General features: G+C 44.5%; 1 protein-coding gene across 32 annotated transcripts in view; it reads left to right on the top strand.

The window, feature by feature from the left end:
• Positions 1-18,937, top strand: part of NRXN3 (neurexin 3) — a 1,220,542-nt gene that overhangs the window by 780,564 nt on the left and 421,041 nt on the right. Inside the window, exon 1 of one of the 32 annotated variants that reach the window (XM_082232029.1) lies at positions 7,103-8,572. The exons of 27 other annotated variants lie outside the window; for them this stretch is intronic. In XM_082232029.1, the coding sequence (XP_082088155.1) occupies positions 8,326-8,572 (247 nt within the window). In that variant the 5' untranslated portion in view covers positions 7,103-8,325. Of the gene's footprint in view, positions 1-7,102; positions 8,573-18,937 lie in introns of those variants that run through there. 4 more of the 32 variants (XM_082232027.1, XM_082232023.1, XM_082232024.1 and 1 more) reach the window with 4 other exon arrangements.

The following is an 18,937-nucleotide window of genomic DNA, read 5'->3' as shown; positions in this document are numbered from 1 at the left end:
TCAAGGCAGAATAAAGGACTATTGTGATAGCAGCAGCCAATAGACCAATGGTTTTTTTTGCCCATCTCCTCTCTGTTGGAATGTTGGGACCACTGTGACACCAGCAGCCAATAAACCAATCAGGACACGGCCTTCCCCCAGTCTCATCATGACAGCTGCCTCTCCACAGTACAATTGCAGAGGCAAGGAAAACAGCTGCTGCTGGATTTTTGCCTGACCTGCAGGCAGACAAGGCACAGGAGCCCTGCCAAGGGGGCAAGGTAGCTGCTCTAGAGAAAGCATGTGCCAACAGCGAGAAAGGTAGGACAAAGCTAGCCACGAAAAATAAATGGAAAGTTTAAACGAGTGTGCGCGCGCACACACTCAGCTCAGCACATTTTTATGGTCACCTTTCCCACACACACTTCCATCATTTGCAGGACATCTTTGTTGTTATGAAATAGTGCAAGAGAGAAGCATGAAAGAAATTCTCAGTAGAATGGACTCATTTTAGTGATTTTTTTTCTTAATATGGCAAACCTGTACACTCACTTACTCTCCTTTACACACACACAAACACACACACAAACTTTAAGAGGAAATCCCTTTGAACAGCACTGCATAAACACTGTCTGCTGGTGTACCCAAGAGGGGGAAAACACACTTGAAATCATGCCTTTTCTTGACTTGATGGTGCTACTAAATATATGATTCACCCATGAATTACAGAGCAGTAAATAAAGCCACTGACATCCAATAAACAAAGGCAGAGTGAAGTCCCAGTGCTTTATGGTGTCACCAGAAATGCCTTGATGTATTTATAGCCTGCCTCACACTTTTGGTTCTAATTTATTTTTTATAAACATTTTTATTTGTACATAGTCATCGTCAAAATCAGAGCCCCTTTTCCTATTTTCGCTCATACACCGTTTCGTGGCTGGCCAGGCCAGGCACTCTTAAGGAAAGCCAAAGCATTAAGGCCACATGAGCTTCTGCCAGGACTAGATTTACTGCAGAACTATTTAGTATAATTGCAACTAATATAGTATAAGGTTCATAACAGAATGCTTTTTCTGAGGGTTTCTTTTAATTTCCAAAAAAGGTTACCGTTTATGACTTTTAAAAGCTGAGACTAACACATTACTATCTATCTAAGTAACTAATTCCCATGCTTGATGTGGCCTCCTAGTACCAGTAGCAGAATCTCCTACCCTATGATAATGGAAATGGGCGTATGGCCTTGTGGCTGGGGAAACAAACCTTGTGATGGAACATAAGCTCATTGCATGCAGAGTACTGAATGCTCTGGTGCTGGAGAGGAAGCATGCACAGCCCTTGAAGAAATTAAAAGGTCAAAAAGGAAGTTCTGAACTGTTGGGACATTTGAAGGATGGTCAAGTTTTAAGGAGCTGGATGGGTGTTATGCACTTGAGTGGTGAAAGCCAGGAACACTCATCCTTTGAAGACCTTATTTTTGAAAAGAAGTACACTTTTAAAATACTGGTAATTATGGATCCAGACTATGGTTGAACTAGTGAAGTTTAAGTGCCAGGTATCAGGATCCTTGTGGAGAGCTTTAACCTTCTTTCTCTTCCCGCAGTCCAAATCCAGTTTGGAGGGACCACACCTGAAGTTTGCACTCCAAGGAAAGCTCCTTCAGTAGAAGCATATTTTCAGGTGTCCATAGCAGACATGAGTGCCCAAATCAGGATTCTTTCTCTCCCTCCCCCCATTACTACTATTTTGTCACTCTCTCTCTGTCTCTCTCTCTCTCAGACACAAACTCATAGGAATAGGACAAAGGCAGGCAGGCGAGAATTCTACCACTGAACCACCAATGCATTTGTAACAACATGATTAAGGTTTTAAAATTTGGACTGTTAAGATATAATGTTCTATGGACATGTATGAATAAGTGTAAAATAATGGAACCAGGACGGGGAGTGGAGGGAAGTCAATTAAGATGTATGAGTTAAAATTTTGATTATGAGATTTGTTTTTTGTTATTATAAAATTAATAAATTGTATCAAAAAAAAAGGAATAGGACAATGGACTTCATCACAGCCCATAGTGATGCTACATGTACAAACCATTTATAGCTAGGGGAAGAGCCGTAGCTTAATTGTAGAGTACATGTCTTGTCTGCAGAAGTTCGTTTCAACCCACAACATCTAGGTAGGGCAGATTCCTATCTGACACCCAGGAGAACTGCTTCAAATCATGCTAGACAATGCTTAGCCACATGGGCCAATAAACTGAAATGGTCTAAGGCAACTGCCTCTGTTCCATCTAAATAGCACTCACATAATGGTGCTTATAGTGAGAGGAGGTAGCAATTCCCCAGCAATTCACAACTGCAGTTTGAAAGCTTGTGGTGGGAGAGATGGAAATTGATGTTGTGAGCCAGGTTTGGGGGCTTCCATAAAAATATTTGCACTTAAGTGAGAGATGCTAAGGTTTCTGTGACACAAGTCTCTTGAGCTGCTTTTGAGCATCCCATAGAAAGAAAGGCATATTGTCTCTCACCGGGAGCCTTCTTTTGAAATGCAAACTTATAAATGTATGTGTTAAATTGTACTTTAATTTAATTTTGGAGAGGTTTAGGGTGGAAAAGAGGAAATGACAAAAGTCTACCTAAGGCAGGATTACAATGCACACCTCCAAGTTCACTGTATAGTATTCCAAATCTCTGAAATGCAGCACTAAGAGTCGAGGAGCTTCCTTTTCATTATGTCTTGGAGGAAGGACAGTCTTACAATGATCAGAATGGAGTCAGCAGCAACTTCTTTCATCCCAAATGCTCATTATCTTATTGGATAGAGGCCCCCTCCTTGTCCACCACTACCACCAACTTCCAGATTTCCCAAATGAGCGATGCAGGAATGATTAACTCTTTCCAGATACTCTATGGATACTAATTTTCCATCCTATACCTGCATCACACACACACACACACAGAGAGAGAGAGAGCGCAACGCAGACACCAGACCAGATTTCAATTTACAAGCAGCATAGACTGGAGTCTATTGTTCAGTCTCATAGTATGTCAGTATGATGCATCTTAATGTGTTTGCTTTTAGCACACATTTGGGAGTATGATCTGGATGAATGCAAATGTTACAATATATTTCACTGTGGGCAGCATAGCTGGAATGCAGGCGGGGAATTCAAAGTCGGGGGGGGGGGGAGCCATAAGCTACAGACACATGTCCACTTATTTGGAAGCAAGGCCCCTGAAATAAGTGGCCATGCTTGTCTGTTGCAGCAAAAGCAACAGATTCTTGTGACACCTTGCTTACCAACAAATATATTATGGCATAGAGTTCTGTGAACTACAGTCCACTTCATCAGGTGAATTTAAGGAAGATCACCTGCAAATGGGCATACCTCTGAGTAAACATGGGCAGGATTGGGCTGCTTTCAAGTTTTACGGGCTCTAATGATCCCATCAGCTAGATTTCTTTGTTATTCAAAGAATCAATCCGGCACATTGTAACATAGTATGTTTTATTACTTCCTTTTATTTCTTACTGCAGTACTCAGTTAAGGGAGCAAAGTCACTCATGGAAAGGTGGACCCCCTATTTTTACTTTTAAAAAGGAAATATCATTGGTGCAGGTCTTCTTTTTTGTTTTTTAAAGCTGTGTATAAGAAATAGGGCTTCTTTGGACAATGGGACAAGAATACCTTCTGCATTATAGACTGCCACTTGTCGCAACAGAGCCAGCATCTGATGCTCATGAACCTGATTGAATCATTGCATGGATGAGGAAGGGTTTGCAACAGATAGTTGTGGCTGCTAGCTTTGGGGGTAAGAGACCAAAGAGGTGGGTGCCTTGTGCTTTTTTCCCTTTTAGCATTAGCAGGTGAAGTTGGAAGAAAGCAACTGAGCTCAGATTCTATGATTTTGGTTTTGCTTCCCCAACAGTTCCAAGCCTTCTTTGTTTTTCCAGTCTCCTAATTAAAGTAGATACAAGATACCAGATAGCCTCTTCCTTATCTTATATATCTAAGATTGGAAGCTTGCAGGCACGGTTTATGTGCTTTTTAATACAATTACTGTGTGGCACATAGCTGTTAAGGTGCATTATATTATATAATATTAGGCATCTGTTCTCACCTATTAGCTCAGTCACATCACTGAATCATTTCTCAAACTTAAATAATTTATTCCTGTGTTATGTATTGGTTGCAGGAGTAGCCAACATGGTGTTTTTTGGACTACAATTCCCAGCAGCCTCAGCCAGCATATCCAATGGCCAGGAATGATGGGAGTTGTAGTCCTACATTGAAGAAAACTCAGGCTTAAATCACCACTTGGGCTGCAACTAGATGGTATGATGGTTGGTTGGTTTTAAGAGCAAATAGGATATGACCACTCAGACATATTTTGGATCAGGGCCAAGAAGCTGGATAAGGAACCATTTCCCTCATGTTAATTTTTGTCCACCGTCCCATTGGCCACTTTGACAGGTGGGCAGACACACCTGTCACCATGATGTCATATGGACCATTTTTCCCTTGCAGAACGGCTATAACTTGTAGTAGAGTCTACATTGACTGAAAGAGGGCAACATAAATGGTGAGGGATATTACAAAATTACCCCTCAGAGCTGGTATTGCCTCCAGTATTGGGGGCACATATACAACCTATATGATTGGTCTGCCACATGGAGCAACTGGCAACTCTGAGAAAATAGTGCAAGGGAGAGAATGAAACAAACACATTCTCTGAACACTGCAGCTCTAGTCTAAATTAAGCCATTGTCCTATAGAAAATCTACAAAAGAAGTGATGTCCTGTCAATCACATTTTGTTTAGTGCTCAGCCACCAAGTTCATTGTATGACCTTCTGCAAGTCGCTCTGTCTTAGCCTAATCTTAGCCTTGCAGGGTTGCTGTAAGGATAAAAGGGGAAGGTTCTAGGCATGTTACTCTCAATTTCTTTGGTCAGCGATGGGTCACCTGTGACACTCCAGATATAGAACTACAGCTCCCATCCACCCCCAACCCAGCATGCTGAGCAGCCAGGAATTATGGGAGTTGTAATGCAACAATATCTGAAGGACCACAAGTTTGCTATCCCTGCCTAAGAGGAAGGGTGGCATATGAACTTAAAAAAAATAATAATCCTGTAAATATAATTATAGAAAAGTCAAACTTCCCTAAAAGGTTCATTCAAGTCACTGAGCCCACAGACCAGCTAAGTAGAATTGCCGTATTTTTTTCTCTTGCAGAGTTTCTGTGCCATTATATAATTTTACGTGTTAAGCGATTTATTAGCCAGTCTTTAGCCAAGGATCTCAGAGTGGCTTACAAAATAATACAATAAAACAAATAAAACCATGCACCATAAAATCAAATTGCAGCAGAGCAGAATAAAATGGCAACATTAAAAATGACACATTAACAACTAGGGTGAAAAGCAGAAATTCGACAACTGGTGCTTTTTCCATCTCTGCATGACCCCACGCACAAGGGAAACCTTCATCTGGTGAATTTCTCATTGTGCCATGGATGTTAAAATGCATGGAAGCAGTGCCATAAACAAACAAACAAACAAGCACAAAGTTTGGCTCTCCTAATTGATGCAACAAAGTATTTTTATTTGACTCTGCTAACAGAGCCACAAGAGCCCATTTCCCCAATTTACTTCCCATAACTACTGGTGCCTGGTTGTTTTTTGGCTCCCTTGCCCACTTGCAATACCAAGTTGCATTATGACAAGCTTTTTTGAACTCCTAGTACATTCTGGTACAGGGATCATTCATTTCTTTCCCTTTTTGGTCTGGCAAAGAGCTTAGATTGCCTTGCTCACATTCCCAAGGTTCTCTTTGCTGTGATGTTCAGCACATCCTCTGTTGAGATCCAGTTCAAAAGCCCCACCTTAAAAAAAGTCTGTATCACAGACAGCCACACTACTTGGCTGTGAGCCTCTCCTCCTGTTGCCCATAACCTCACAGCTGGCATTAAGCAAATCAAGAAGGCCCAGGTACAAAAACTCCACTTCTTTAGTCATAAATTTGTGTATTAAGAGCATAGATGCTGATGCTTCTTCTTGTTATTGGATAGTTTAATATTGCTTTATTTGATACACATTTATTTTAAAGTTATTGTGACTTTTTATATTGAATCAGATTATTATTTTTATATGTGTTGGAAGCCGCCCAGGGTGGCTGGGGCAACCCAGCCATATGGACAGGGTATAAATAAAAATGTATGATTATTATTGCTGGCATGGTACTCTTGAAATAAGCATCATCCTCTCCCTCCCCACCCCGCCAAATTTCTGCCAGTATTTAGCCTCCCCTCCTGTCTTCCTGCTTTTAACTCTGTCTCCCTGTCTAAATAAAGATGCATCTTTTGTTCCCTCTTCTCCTTTGGGGCTAGCAACAATAAAACTGTAATTACATTTCAGAAAGCCATTTGAAAAAGGGTTTGGGATGGAACTGGAATGGAGCCAATATGTCCTTTGGGGTTCTGAGATAGTAGATCAGCTTGTTGTCCTGTGCGTGCATTCTGAAGAAGGGGTTTCTCTGCCTGCAGAGGCTAGTTTTCCCATCCTAAAGTCAGAAGCTCAGTTATTAGAATATATTATTTTGGTACAGAGGGGGATTCCTATAAAGTAATGCAGTGTGTGTGTGTGAGAGAGAGAGAGAGAGAGAGGGAAAGAAAGATAGAGAGAAATACTCAATACCTCTAAAACTCACTTTATCCTATCCCCTTTTAGGCTTTTATTTAGTAAAGTTTACTATATATACACAGATTTCTCTCCCTCTGCCAACCTCAAGGCATAGGTGTCAGATGCACTGGAAATTAGACAGAGGCAGGTTGTATCAGCTGCTCTCTTTTATTGCATTTCAGGTATGAAAGGGGTGGGGAATCATGTGTAGTACAAAGCTCAGGAGGGGAATCTTCCAGCCACCGTTAATTTTTTTATGTGTATTGATTACTGTTGATGATAATTTATTATTACAATAACCTTTCTGAAGCTGGATGTGACTAATGGGTTTGATTACCTTCCTTGCTACTTTCCCTCTCATTTAAGCTCTACCATTCAAAGTAACACTATAGGGAAAGGGAGATAATATCTCTCTCTCTCTCTCTGTCTCTGTGTGTGTGTGTGTTGCTTTATGAGTATACACAGTATAATATGAATGGAGGAGGTGGGACTGCAGGTTCCTACTTCAGCCCCTCCTTTCCCAGGAACCAGCCAGTCCCTCTGCAGGGTGTTTGGGCTGCACTGATTCGCTCTCTGGAGTGATCCAATTTGCATGCGGCTCGCTCATTTGTGAATTTGGCTCCCTAAGTCTTTGCTTCACTTCACCTGAGCTTCCTAGTTGCCTTCACTTTAAGTGAGCTCGCCCTGAGCATCCTGTTCCATCTTTTTTTTATTAAAAAAAAAGAAATTAAGGAGGGGGAAGCTCAGTTTCTATCTCTCTTGTGGATTCTAGACTTTCTCTCCCTCTCTTTTACCTTTGCTTCTTCAGTTTTTTCTCCTCTTCTCTTCTGTTAACACGGGAAGATCTGGCAAGCCTTTCTCTTCCAGAACACGAGGTGTTGTCAACCAGCTCTCAGCTCCCAAGTTGCCTGGATTCGAGGAGAACGCGGATCCAGTTTTTCCTCCTCCTCCTCTTCCTTCTTCTTCTTTTGGAGGGGTGCATGTGTGTGCTCGTGTGCCCGGGCGCGTATGCATGTGTGAAGGAGAGAAGCCCAAGCCATTCTGCAGTGCAACATTTGCCAGTGGAGAAGCAGCCAGACCAAACAAAGCCAAGAACTTGGAATTGGGATAAACAAGCAAACAACAACATACTTAATAACCTCTCTGGGGTCTCTGGCTATTTGACCCCCACTTGTGAATCCTCCTCTCTCCAGCTAAAAGTGAGAGAGGGGGATATGGGCAGGGGGAAATCCTTGAGGATCCTGTGAGCTTGGAGGAGGAACCTGACAGGTGAAAGAAGGGGGGCGGGGGACATCCTTCTCTCCCTGCTATGCGTGGCTCCACGGATCTCCTCTGGAAGCTTGGTACGTCTAAGGGGAACCTGGCAGAATAAAAAGAGAGAGAGAGAACCGGCTCCGGGGAGGATCCAGCTTGAATTGCTCGCTCTTGCGTTGGTTGGCTGCTTAACCCTTTCCGCACCCATCCTCCCCCCCATAGCATACACACTCCCACTTCGGAAGCGACTCTTTTCCCCCCTCGCTCTCCTCCGCAGCTGGGTAGGATGGGGCCCTTGGCATCATGAACCATACTCTCTTTCCCCGGCTGGAATTCGAACTGCTTGGTCCCTCGTAGGCTTATCTATAATAGATACCCCCCCCCACCTTCTTTCGCCCTGCGCCTCGAACATGCGGTGCGTTGATCTGAGAACAGCACCGGGAGGCTGTCCCGCCTGGACCCTGTGGATGTGCTCCCTCTTTTGGGGATGGATTCTCAGCTCGGTGTGGAGTTCCTCTAGCGTGGATTTGCCTGCGTCCTCTTCCTCGTCGTCCGCCTCGCAGGCTCAGCAAGAGCACCATTTCCATGGCAGCAGCAAGCACCACTCCGTGCCTATCTCTATCTACCGCTCCCCCGTCTCCCTGCGAGGAGGACACGGTGGGTTCTGCTTCACTTTCCTTTCCCTTTCGGAGTAGCCTGAGGAGGAGGACGGCGGCGGGCGAGGCGAAGCGGGAAGTCTATGGCTCCGACCGAGAAGCTCCGTGGCTCTCCCTTCCTTCCGTCCGTCCCCCACCCCTCCCTTTCCCATAGATCAATTCTCTGCTCAGGAGCGGGGAAAAGAGAAGGAAAAAAAAGGCGAGAAGTTTCCCCGCGAAAAAAAAAAGCTCCTTCGAGCGAAACGCCTCAGTCCGTCTCCCTCCTTCTCCGGCCGCGCGTGACTATGCTGAACCCCTTTGCCTCTCCCGTCAGCAGGGTGGGGGGGGGAAGGGAGAGAAACCCAGAAGGGACTTTCCCGCCTCAGGGCTTTTGTTGTGTTGTTGTGGTGGTTTGTTGTTGTTTCCGCCGCCGTTGGAAAGGCGCCAGGATAGAAGCAGCGGCTCTTCTGAGGGCTTGACGACCGGGAGCCGGCCTGGGCGGGAACGAGGGGTTTGAAAAGCAAAGAGGGGCTTCTCTTTTCTCCCCGGCGCTCCGCGTGCGCGCGCGGCGCAGGGAAGGGCAGCGATGTCGGGAACGGGAGGCGGGAGCAGCGGGCGGCGAGGGGGATCCTTCCGAGAGAGGCTGCCTCCTGCACGCGCTTCGTCTGACCCTGGCGGCAGACTTCGGAGCCGGTGAAACCTGAGAGGTCCCCCCACCCCACCCCTCGCCCATTTACTAGAAGCCTCTTCTGCTATGGCCGGAGGAGCGGCGAAGAACCGGGTCGTCAGCGGTTCCCTCTGGGGCGCTGCGTTCCCCGTCAGCCTCACTGGAGGTGGGAGGGTGTGTGTGTGTGTGGAAACTTGCAGATGATGTGGGACAGAAGCGTTTCCACACGTTCGTTTCCTAACATGAAATGTAATTGGGGAAAGGCTGCGTCCTCCTCCTCCCCCTCCCCCATTTATTTCTCTCGTTTTCCCTAACTGCGAGACTCTGGCCCTCCACGGAAGATTCTCCCCATCCCACAAAAGGGGCGGGGAACACCCAGAGAGGGACTGTGCCGCGCGCACCTTTTCTCGGCAGTACGGATCTGGGGAAGCGAGGTTCGAGGAAGCACTATTGAAACCAAGAGCGGGTGGGACAACCTCTCGGCAGATGCACTTCCTATAGCGCCAGCGCCTAATACCGTCGCTGGGAATCGCGAGGGGGGGGGGAGAATGCCGTTCTCTCCAGGTCTTGTTTTGCAGGCAGCTTCCCCTCGAAGCATCTGGCTGGACATATCCTGGAGAACAGGATGCTGGACTAGGTGGGCTTACTGGCCTAATCGGAGGCGTGGAAGGGCAGCCCTTCGTTTCCTCTGGGCTCCCCTCGCCAGCAGAATTTCATTCCTTTCAGGAGTGGCGGCGCGGTGGGCGATTTGATTTTGATTGTTCTCTCCCCCACCCCCGGCAGAATTCCTGATCTGAGAATAAGAGGTGTGTAAGGCCTATTGTAGAAGTCGCCCCGGCTGCTCTGGAAGCGCCCCCCCCCTGCACGCGCCCCGCAATGTATAGGGGGATGGGGTTGCGTCAGTGTTAACCAAGAGCTGTGTGGGCAGTTGGTCTATATATGCGCAAAGGCGCTCGTCTTCCGTATAACCGAGCCCTGCTGTACGGCACCGAGTCTTGTTGCCTCCTGACCCGCGCTAGCTTTGAGGAGGCGCACCATACACAAACAATCCCGCTGCTCCTTTGCCAGCGGGAGACACGCAGCAGGATTGCATGCACGTGCAACGTGCCTACTCAGAAGTTAGTTGCGTTGCAGTTGGGGGGGGGGCGGGGGCTTGCTGCTAAACAAACGTGCATAAGATTGCAGGGAGAGCCCCTTAACAAACATCTCCGATCCAAGCCTATAGTCTTATTTAAGATTTTCCTAAGCAACCCCTGCCACCCGGTTTCCGGCGTGCGGCTTAATCCAAGTTGGAAATTGCCAGCAGCGGAATGGCCCCGCCTCTCTCAATTTTATTTGATGAAGTTGTCAGGCAGCTCGCCGGGGCTTCTAAATGGAAGCACTCTGTCGTGGTGCCTGGTTTCTCTTGCTGTGTCTCGGGTACTGATTCCTTGAGAGGAGTGGGGGGGAGCGCGCAGAAAATAATAGGAACTAGATTGTTGGGGGAGTGTTCCGCACAGTACCAGAGAGAACAAAGAAAAAAGGTTCCTAAAGAAAGCATTCGAAGGTAGAGAGGGGCGCGCGGGGAGTGGGGGAACCAAGAAGCAATTGGACTGGTGCAGTATCGACCACTGCCTGCCCCCCCACCCTTGAATATAGATATTTTTTTAATAAATACTGGCTGTCGATGAAAATTCCTGCGTGCGTTTCTTAGTTCTGTTGCCATCTTTCGGGCAGCGAAGTGTTAATCCAGGGGGCTGCTGAAGTTCTAAAAATGCGAGCCTTCCCTTGACTATCAGCCAAGGGAGTGTAAAATCTGGTTTCTTACCGTAAGTCATTTTCCCCTCCTCTGGCTGCTTCTAGTGCTTAGCGCCCCCTACAGATGTTCGCGCCCCCTTCCTGAAATCCAACAGGGAGGTACTGTACACAAGAAAGTGGCAGCAATGGGAGGGGGCACAGAAAGAGTTAAGTGCCTATGGGGGGGGCGTGAGTGAGCTTTGCTCCACATATTTCTGAAAGAACAATGGGTGTATTTTAGATAAGGATAGAAACCTCTCCTCCGAAGTAAGTCCTGTTATTTCATTTGATGGGGTTAACTTTCAAATAAGTGTGCTTTAGGACTGCTCCCTTTAAATTTAAATTCATTCTCTAGTAATCCTTTGTACTGTATGTGAAAAGTGCCTTTCCATCTGCAGGGGTCCAGCAATGGGGTGAAGTGGGGGGGGGGGAGATACTTTTCTGTCACTGCCTATGACTAAAAGCCAAGGAGGCACCTTCCATGCAAGTATCTTGAGATACTTGATTCTCTAGCTTGGGGTGCCCATTGGAAGTAAACTCAGCATAGCACATGGTAGCAAGTTCCCCATCATCCTGCACACATGATTGCTTTGACATTTTAGAGCAAGGAGAGGACCTTTTTTCTTTTTCTTTGAAGGCTGCATTCCCTAGGAGGCAAATCCTTGGAGGTCACATCCTAGTGGTGAGAAAGCAGGGCCAGCGCCACTTACTCTCATCTTGATCACTGCTCCTCTCAATTTCTCTCTCACTTCCTTCATAAGACAGAGAACAGAGTGGGGTGATGATAATCAAGAGGGTGTGTATGTGCGTTTATGACAATCTTACTTCCACCCCCACTCCACTCATTGCCACCTGCATGAAATTAGCCTGGTAGCCTTGAGAGGCCCAGCTCTCCTCTAAAGGAATCACATTCATTGGATCTTTTGTCAGTGAAAGGTGGGGGTGCTATGGAGCTGTGTTTGGTATTCTCTGAAAGTAAAATTATGTGCTGTATAGTTGGGGCCCACCACCTATTGTTGGGTTCCAGCTCCCATTAGCCATACGTCAAGGATCATGGAAGTTGTAGTCCAGAAACATCTGGAGGGTCACAGGTTCCTCATCCCTGCTCTATAGGATGCTGTGGAGTAATGAAGGACATTTCCTTAAAAATGAGGAATGCTTTGATGGCAAGATGGTACCCAAACTGCCTAATGGGCTGTTGAATGTTTGTGCCAGGCCTCAGCTCCAGAACATGTCTTTGTGGTCCAGTGCTGAGTGCTGAAATATATGAGAAGTTAGAACAAAGTGGTAAGCACCTTTTCCTTGCCACCAAGTAAGCACTGCTTAGTCCTACATACATGGGGTTAAGGGGCAGAACTTCCAGATCAGATAGTGTTCTAGGCAGGTGTTAAACCTAGCCACCTCTTCTTAGAAATTAAGCACTGCTTTGAAGTAAATGAAATGAGACCCTATGTGTAGTAAGTGACTTCCAGTGCATCACACTCTTTTCATTTTTCTGCAAGGGTTGGAGAGCTTGGCCATGACCCAAGCACTCCTGCTGATCTCAAACTCTGTGTTTCTTCAGACATTGGCTGACAGCTCAGGCCTGGGAAGCTTTGTCCTCATTATGAGCATTGCTTTGTTGCCCTGAGCATACACCCTGGCTCAGATGGCAGCAAATGAACATCATTAAGAATGCTTCAGCCTTGACCTGCCATTCTGTTCTCCCTCCCATCCAAGGCAGACTTGCCGGCTTTTACTGAGAATGAGTGTGAGCCAGTGTGGGTACAAATCCCAACTCTTCCATGATGTAAAGTGGGTCAGGATGAAGATGAATGAGGGAGGATAAGGAGGGGGGGCAGCGGCAAAGCTGCACTTTGCACATTAAAGTAGTGCAGAACTATTTAAAAATAAACATTTCTAGCATGCTGCTCCCCTATTCAGAGCCAGTATCCAGGTCTTACTTTTCTTTTCACTGGGGGCCAGTCTGTCTTTGCATTTCTGATCTACATCTCACCTTGTTCTACAGTCCCTAATCATTTCCTTAATTATGCCCTTCACCATGCAATGCTATAGATGCCTACTCAGAATAAAATCCCAGTGGGTTCAATGGGGCATACCCTCAGGTAAGTGGGTATGCAATTACAACCATGGTCTTGTTTTGCAATTTGAACTATAGTCCCTAGCCCAAGAAATTTTGACACCTGAGGTAGACCCCAAAATGGCACACACATCCCTCAGCCAGGGAAGAAGGGTTGACAAAAGATCTACATCAGGAACAAGTGGGGGGGGGGTGGAGATTGACATTGGGATCTGCTGCCTCTGTGAATCCTGCTGCCTGAGGCTGTTGCCTCACCTTGCCTCATGGGTGGGCTGGCTCTGATAGTCCCATGTCTGACTTCTGTTCTACATCTCTGGTAAGCCTTAACTTTGAGTGTTGGCTACCTGTTACTTTTCCCCAGCAATGTTCTGCTTTCCCCACCCCTGATCTTACCGTGAAGAATCCTTCCATTGTGATCTTAATTGCAAAAGTTAGCTGGAACTGTTACACTGAAAGCAGCTATCCCATTCATTTCAGTGGAAGCTCTTCATAATAACTTTTGCTGCTTTGGTTTCCTTAGTTGGAACAATGCCCAAATGATTCAGTTGAATATTACATTCTTCATCTAATAGGTCTTTGGACAGATAGTTTTTCATGCATTTTCTTACATTGGTCATACTTTTAAAGAATAAATTATTTTATATTTCCAGTTGATTTTACATTTATCCTTATAATAGGCTATGTAATATTACAGGCAATTATAAATACCCCTTGAGGAAGCTTTGTTCTGTGGGCCTCAAGAATGTAAAATCTTTTAGACACAGATAATACGGTTTTTTTAAAAAAGTCTGTTTATTGCAGGCATAGGCAACCTTCAGCCCTCCAGATGTTTTGGCCTACAACGCCCACGATCCCTAGCTAACAGAACCAGTGGTCAGGGATGGTGGGAATTGTATTTTTTTATAATTTTTTTTATTGGTTTTTCACAATTTATATAAACACAAACAATACACAATACAATACAAACATACAAACACATAAACAAACATGTATAATTTTGTATCCTTTTTTCTTAAACCTTACTTCACCGACTTCCCCGTAGGGATGGTGGGAATTGTAGTCCAAAACATCTGGAGGGCCAAAGGTTGCCTATGCCTTGTTTATTGCCTTTATATGCCTTCTTTATTCCAAAGAAGGTGATTGATATTTCTAAATCATGGCTTGCAATCTAAGAGAAGTGATAGAAAAAGGGGGAAAGACATAGGAAGGGAAGAGGAAGAATAACCACCCACTAAGTTAATTTAACTACTTTATTCCTCTCACTCCTAAATTGCACTGTGGGCATTCCAGTCTTCATTCTGTCCCCATTACTGTACATCTAGACCAAAAAGAAAAGTAATCATGTCTAGAATCTATAATTTTGAAAATCGTTTTATTTCCTTTTTGAATTTTTAAAAGTCTTTTTTAAGATAAATTTTCAAAAGATGAATTTCAAGGCAATAATAAATATCAACTTGTTAAAAACAATACTTTAAAACTTAAAAAAACCTAAACCCAACAGCATCTATAATTTGGAATATTGGGGATTGGTAGGGTGGAATACACTTTTGAATTAGAAGAATGATCTTGATCCCCCCCCATGTTCATTTCCCCTCAACTCTGTTCATCAATCTATTATGTGAAAGGTCAATAGAAGACAAAAGCAGAATACAGCACCACTAAGGAACTTGGTGCATTTTCACTGCACCTTTATCGCTGTAAGGGAAGCAAGAGGTTCTATCAGTGTATATCAGCCCCTGGACCAGCCTGAGACTGTACTTGTTTGCAATCTCAACATAGAGCTAGGCTGGCAGTCTACTGTCTTTAGGAGTGAACAAGCGAGACAGAGGGAAACATAGGGACCACAAAGACAGCTGGTGTCTTATCAAAACACACGCTTGGTTTATATCAGTGTTTCCTCGTTGTACGATAAAAACATGCTCAAAAGTTGGACCTGTGACAGCTTCGCCGAGTCACTTCTCAAGAAAGTAGAGAGAAGAGCTGTCTGTGTTTACACAGGGCTTAATTTCTTCTTTGCAGAAGGAAACAAACAATCTAATTCTGCTGCCCTTACATTGCTAGCAGCAAAACTATCAGAACAGAGTTAAGAGTGGATAAAGTTAATTCAAATGGACTTCAGTGGTCTTAAGAGCACCTACCTCTATACTGTCTTTAGTGGCTGAAACATCCTCAGATCCCTGTTTATACATTTGCTGTTTCTTTTACATTTCTATCCTATCCTGGAGGCTTGCTTGAGGGAGGGATATCTTTTAAAATAGTCAGTAAATCATCTCAAAACAGGTAACACAGGAAACATTACCATTGGTTCTGCCATCAAAACGTAGCACAACTTTAAAGGTCTAACAAAACCCCTTAGACTTAATTTTCAGTTGTGCTACGTTTTAATTCTACTTTGTGAATGGTACTCTTGTATGGACTTTCGACCTTTTTTTGAAAGCAAATCCCAACACCAGGATAGGTGGTGAACAGTGGTGAAATTGGTGATGGGAGCTTCTATTTGCAGTGGCACCTGGGGCAGGCTGCACTTTCATGCTCCTAGCTTTAATACAGATAGTATGGGATGCAGAGTGCAGGCCTAACTGTCTTTATGAGCTCCCTGTGGTATCATAACTAGTACCAGCGTGTGAAATTTGGGCTTGCTGCTGCACGCCTGCAGACTTTCTCAGAAAAATCAATGAATTTGCTAGGTACAGATTTATTGTGTTCAGCAAATATTAATGAATTGACCTGAGAATGGGCCTTTCAGTGGTGGCACCCCTTTTGTTGAATTGTCTCCCCAGGGAAGTACTCTTGGCACCATCACTGCTTTGTTTTTAGGTGCCAGACAAAAACTTTTGCATATGCCGAGTCTTACAGTTTTAATCAGATGGGTAGTTGGATCCGTCATTTGTGAACCCCTATTAGACCTTTTTAGTTGTGGCACTCCAAGACTGAAATGTTCCTCCAAAGGAGTCTAACCTGGTGCTTAGGCTGATTCTTTTTTTTGTCATCACATGATACTTTTATATTTGCCCAGGCTATTTAGTTTTGGTTTTTTCCTGCATTGTCTTAATACGTTTGTTATGTGCTCTGCCACCCTGGTTTTATTTTTATGTGACTGATTACTGGTTTATAGTTATTTTATTCTTTTAAATTTATGCTAGCTGCTCTGAGAGACGATTGTCTGAAGAGCAGCATATAAAATTGCTACATAAATAAACAGGTTGTGATGTGTGTTCATTGTGATCCAACCACATAAAGATGCAAGTAAGGGACCTTGATCCATCCTGTCTAGCTTCTGAGTGTCTTCTCCTCAGGGTGCTGTCCTTCCTGCAGAAACTGTATGTTTCTTTGCCTAAGAGGACAGGGACATTTCAAAGAAGGATCAGATGCTACCACTATTTGCACTTTGGGGGTAATATGCAAAGGAAGGACTTGGGCATATCCTCCACAAAGAGCTTCATCAAGCAAAGTGGGGGCAGGGAAAACACGAGTTTCCCTGTTGCAACTTCAACCTGATTTTAAAAAAATAAAGAGCATGACTCGTTCACCTTTTCTCTTTTTTGTTCTTCTGCAAAAATACATCATTTCAGGTTTGGGGGTTGTGGGCTTGGGAGCAAGATGCACAGGAAAGTCAGAAGAATACTTGGATATGTTCAAGATAAAATTGCCCCACTCTCAATACTTTACCTTAAGAATCTTCATTGAGGTTTCTTTTAAAAGTAAAAAACAGAGGCAACCTTTCCAAGCCTGGTGACCTCAAAATGTTGCACTCAACTCCTGTCAGCCCCAGCCAGCATGACTATGAGCCAGGGATGATGGGAGTTGGAGTCCTATGACATCTGAATGTTACCAGGTTGTTGTTCATTTGATTTCCAACCCACCCTTCACCATAGGGTCCTAGAGCAGGCTATAACAATGTAAAAATCCAATATTAAAATCAGCTTAAATAATGTATAACACAAATAACAGGGGAAAGTTGTAAGAAATGATCACATTTTAACTGAAATCCAATGGTCCAGATCCAACATAATGCCAGGGCTTAGTGTGAACGAGCAAACATGCAGGTTCCTGCTGCTACTGTGCTATCCAGGGCTAAACCATGGTTTGTCTTAGCATTATATCCAATCCCAGGCTCATGGTTTATTTCACTCCTGGTTTGTCTGGCAGAGACAAACTATGAGCCTGGATTCAGACATAAAGCTAAGCCTAACTGTGGCTTAGCTTCAAGTAGCACAACAGCATCAGGACCAGGGAGAGCGAAGTGGCCAGAATTTTTGATGTGAGCATCTATATGCATACACATACACGCTTAGTGATGGTTTAGCTTAGAGTTATGTGTCAATGTGTGTGTGTGTTTCTAAATTGCACCCCCACTGTTAACATCAACCCTCCCACCACTTTCTTCAAAGCTCAAAATCTTGCATATTCTCTTCTCAACAGAAACTAGCCAAACAAGAAGTTTTTTTGTGTGTATGTGTTTCCTTGTGTTTGGTCAAAATAGCTTTGCCATTGTACACACAGAAAATCTCTCTCTCTGTGTGTGTATGTATGCCATGTTCGAAAATGCCTATGCAAAAACCAAAATGTGTTTGTGATGCAGGAATCAGCATTGTGTTGGCATTGCTAGAAGTGTCAGAGTTAATCCTGAAATCACCTTGCCGGTGCTTTCCTGCAGCTTAAGCAGCAACCTATACATGTTGAAACAAGGCCAGGGAATTATACAGAGCAGCAGGTCCTGTGTAGAATGATTTCCTGAGCTGTGTTTACACTCCTGCAAGCAGGCAGGCCAACCTGGGCTGAAACAGAATGATGACAATGCAAAAGCTGCAGCGACAATTATGTCTTGCATGAAGCAAAACAAGTCTTCTCTCACCTTCTGACAAGCAGAGGGAGGAAAGTTTTAATTCTGTTTGACCCAGAATATACAGCCAGCATTAGCTTCTGTCAGCAGTGGAGAATTCCATCCTGCACTTTATTGAGCATGAGTGTGTTGGGCCCATTAGGTGTCCAGATACAGCAAGGATTTCTTGCCTCTGGAACAGTTACCAGGACTGCTTAGCTCCCTGCTGGGTCATCTGCTTACTCAAAGGCAGCCCCAACGGCTAGCCAACCCTTCTCTGCATGTCTTCGTTGCCAGCGCTAGGCTGTTGAATAATGCATGCCTTTGGTTGGCAGATAAAATGAGGAGATTTGCATTTGCTTTATGATGAATTAATTAATTTGGTTTCTTTGCTCCCTCGCTCTTGTTGCCATTTTCAGGGAGCAAGGGGCCTGCAGAACATTTGTATGACACTACATGTGGTTAATCCCAGCCCGTAGCAACTGTTTGACGTCTTTGCAGTGTGTGTGTGTGTGTGTGTGTGTGTGTGTGATGACAGAGAAGGAAAGCAAAAGCTTTTAAAATTGTTTAGGCTCCATCAGACTGTTGAATAAACAGGTCAGGGTGAAAAGCAGGCTGTTTGTGAGTGGGCACCTCAGTGTATAGTTGCAGAATATAAAAGCCTTCAAGTGGCAGTTTATTAACATGTACAAATTATTACTTGATGTTGCCATTCTCAAGGAAACAGACCCTAACAGGTGCTACACCTGTTCCTTTTCTGTTGGTGAGTGAAAGCTAGCACTTAAGAAAACGATGGACAAATGGTTGACTGACACATCACAAGCATGTGCTCTGAAGCTTTTGTATGGGGCCAGCCCGCTTCAGTACTGACCTGTTACTCTAGAGTTACTCTTGGATGCATTTTACAGCTGTGACAAACTCTTAGATTATGCATTTGCAGCAAAGAGCCCACAAAGTGTTGTCATTGATTCCTATCTGTAGCATTTTCTGTTCCTCCATTCTTGTATGAATCTCAATCTGAAAGAAGGCCAAATAGTAATAT

The sequence above is a fragment of the Podarcis vaucheri genome (assembly GCF_965113315.1).
Source record: "Podarcis vaucheri genome assembly, chromosome: 1".
In the NCBI taxonomy this organism is placed as follows: domain Eukaryota; kingdom Metazoa; phylum Chordata; class Lepidosauria; order Squamata; family Lacertidae; genus Podarcis; species Podarcis vaucheri.
The sequence above is the reverse complement of the archived record's forward strand: the minus strand, read 5'-3'. Positions and strand labels throughout refer to the sequence as shown.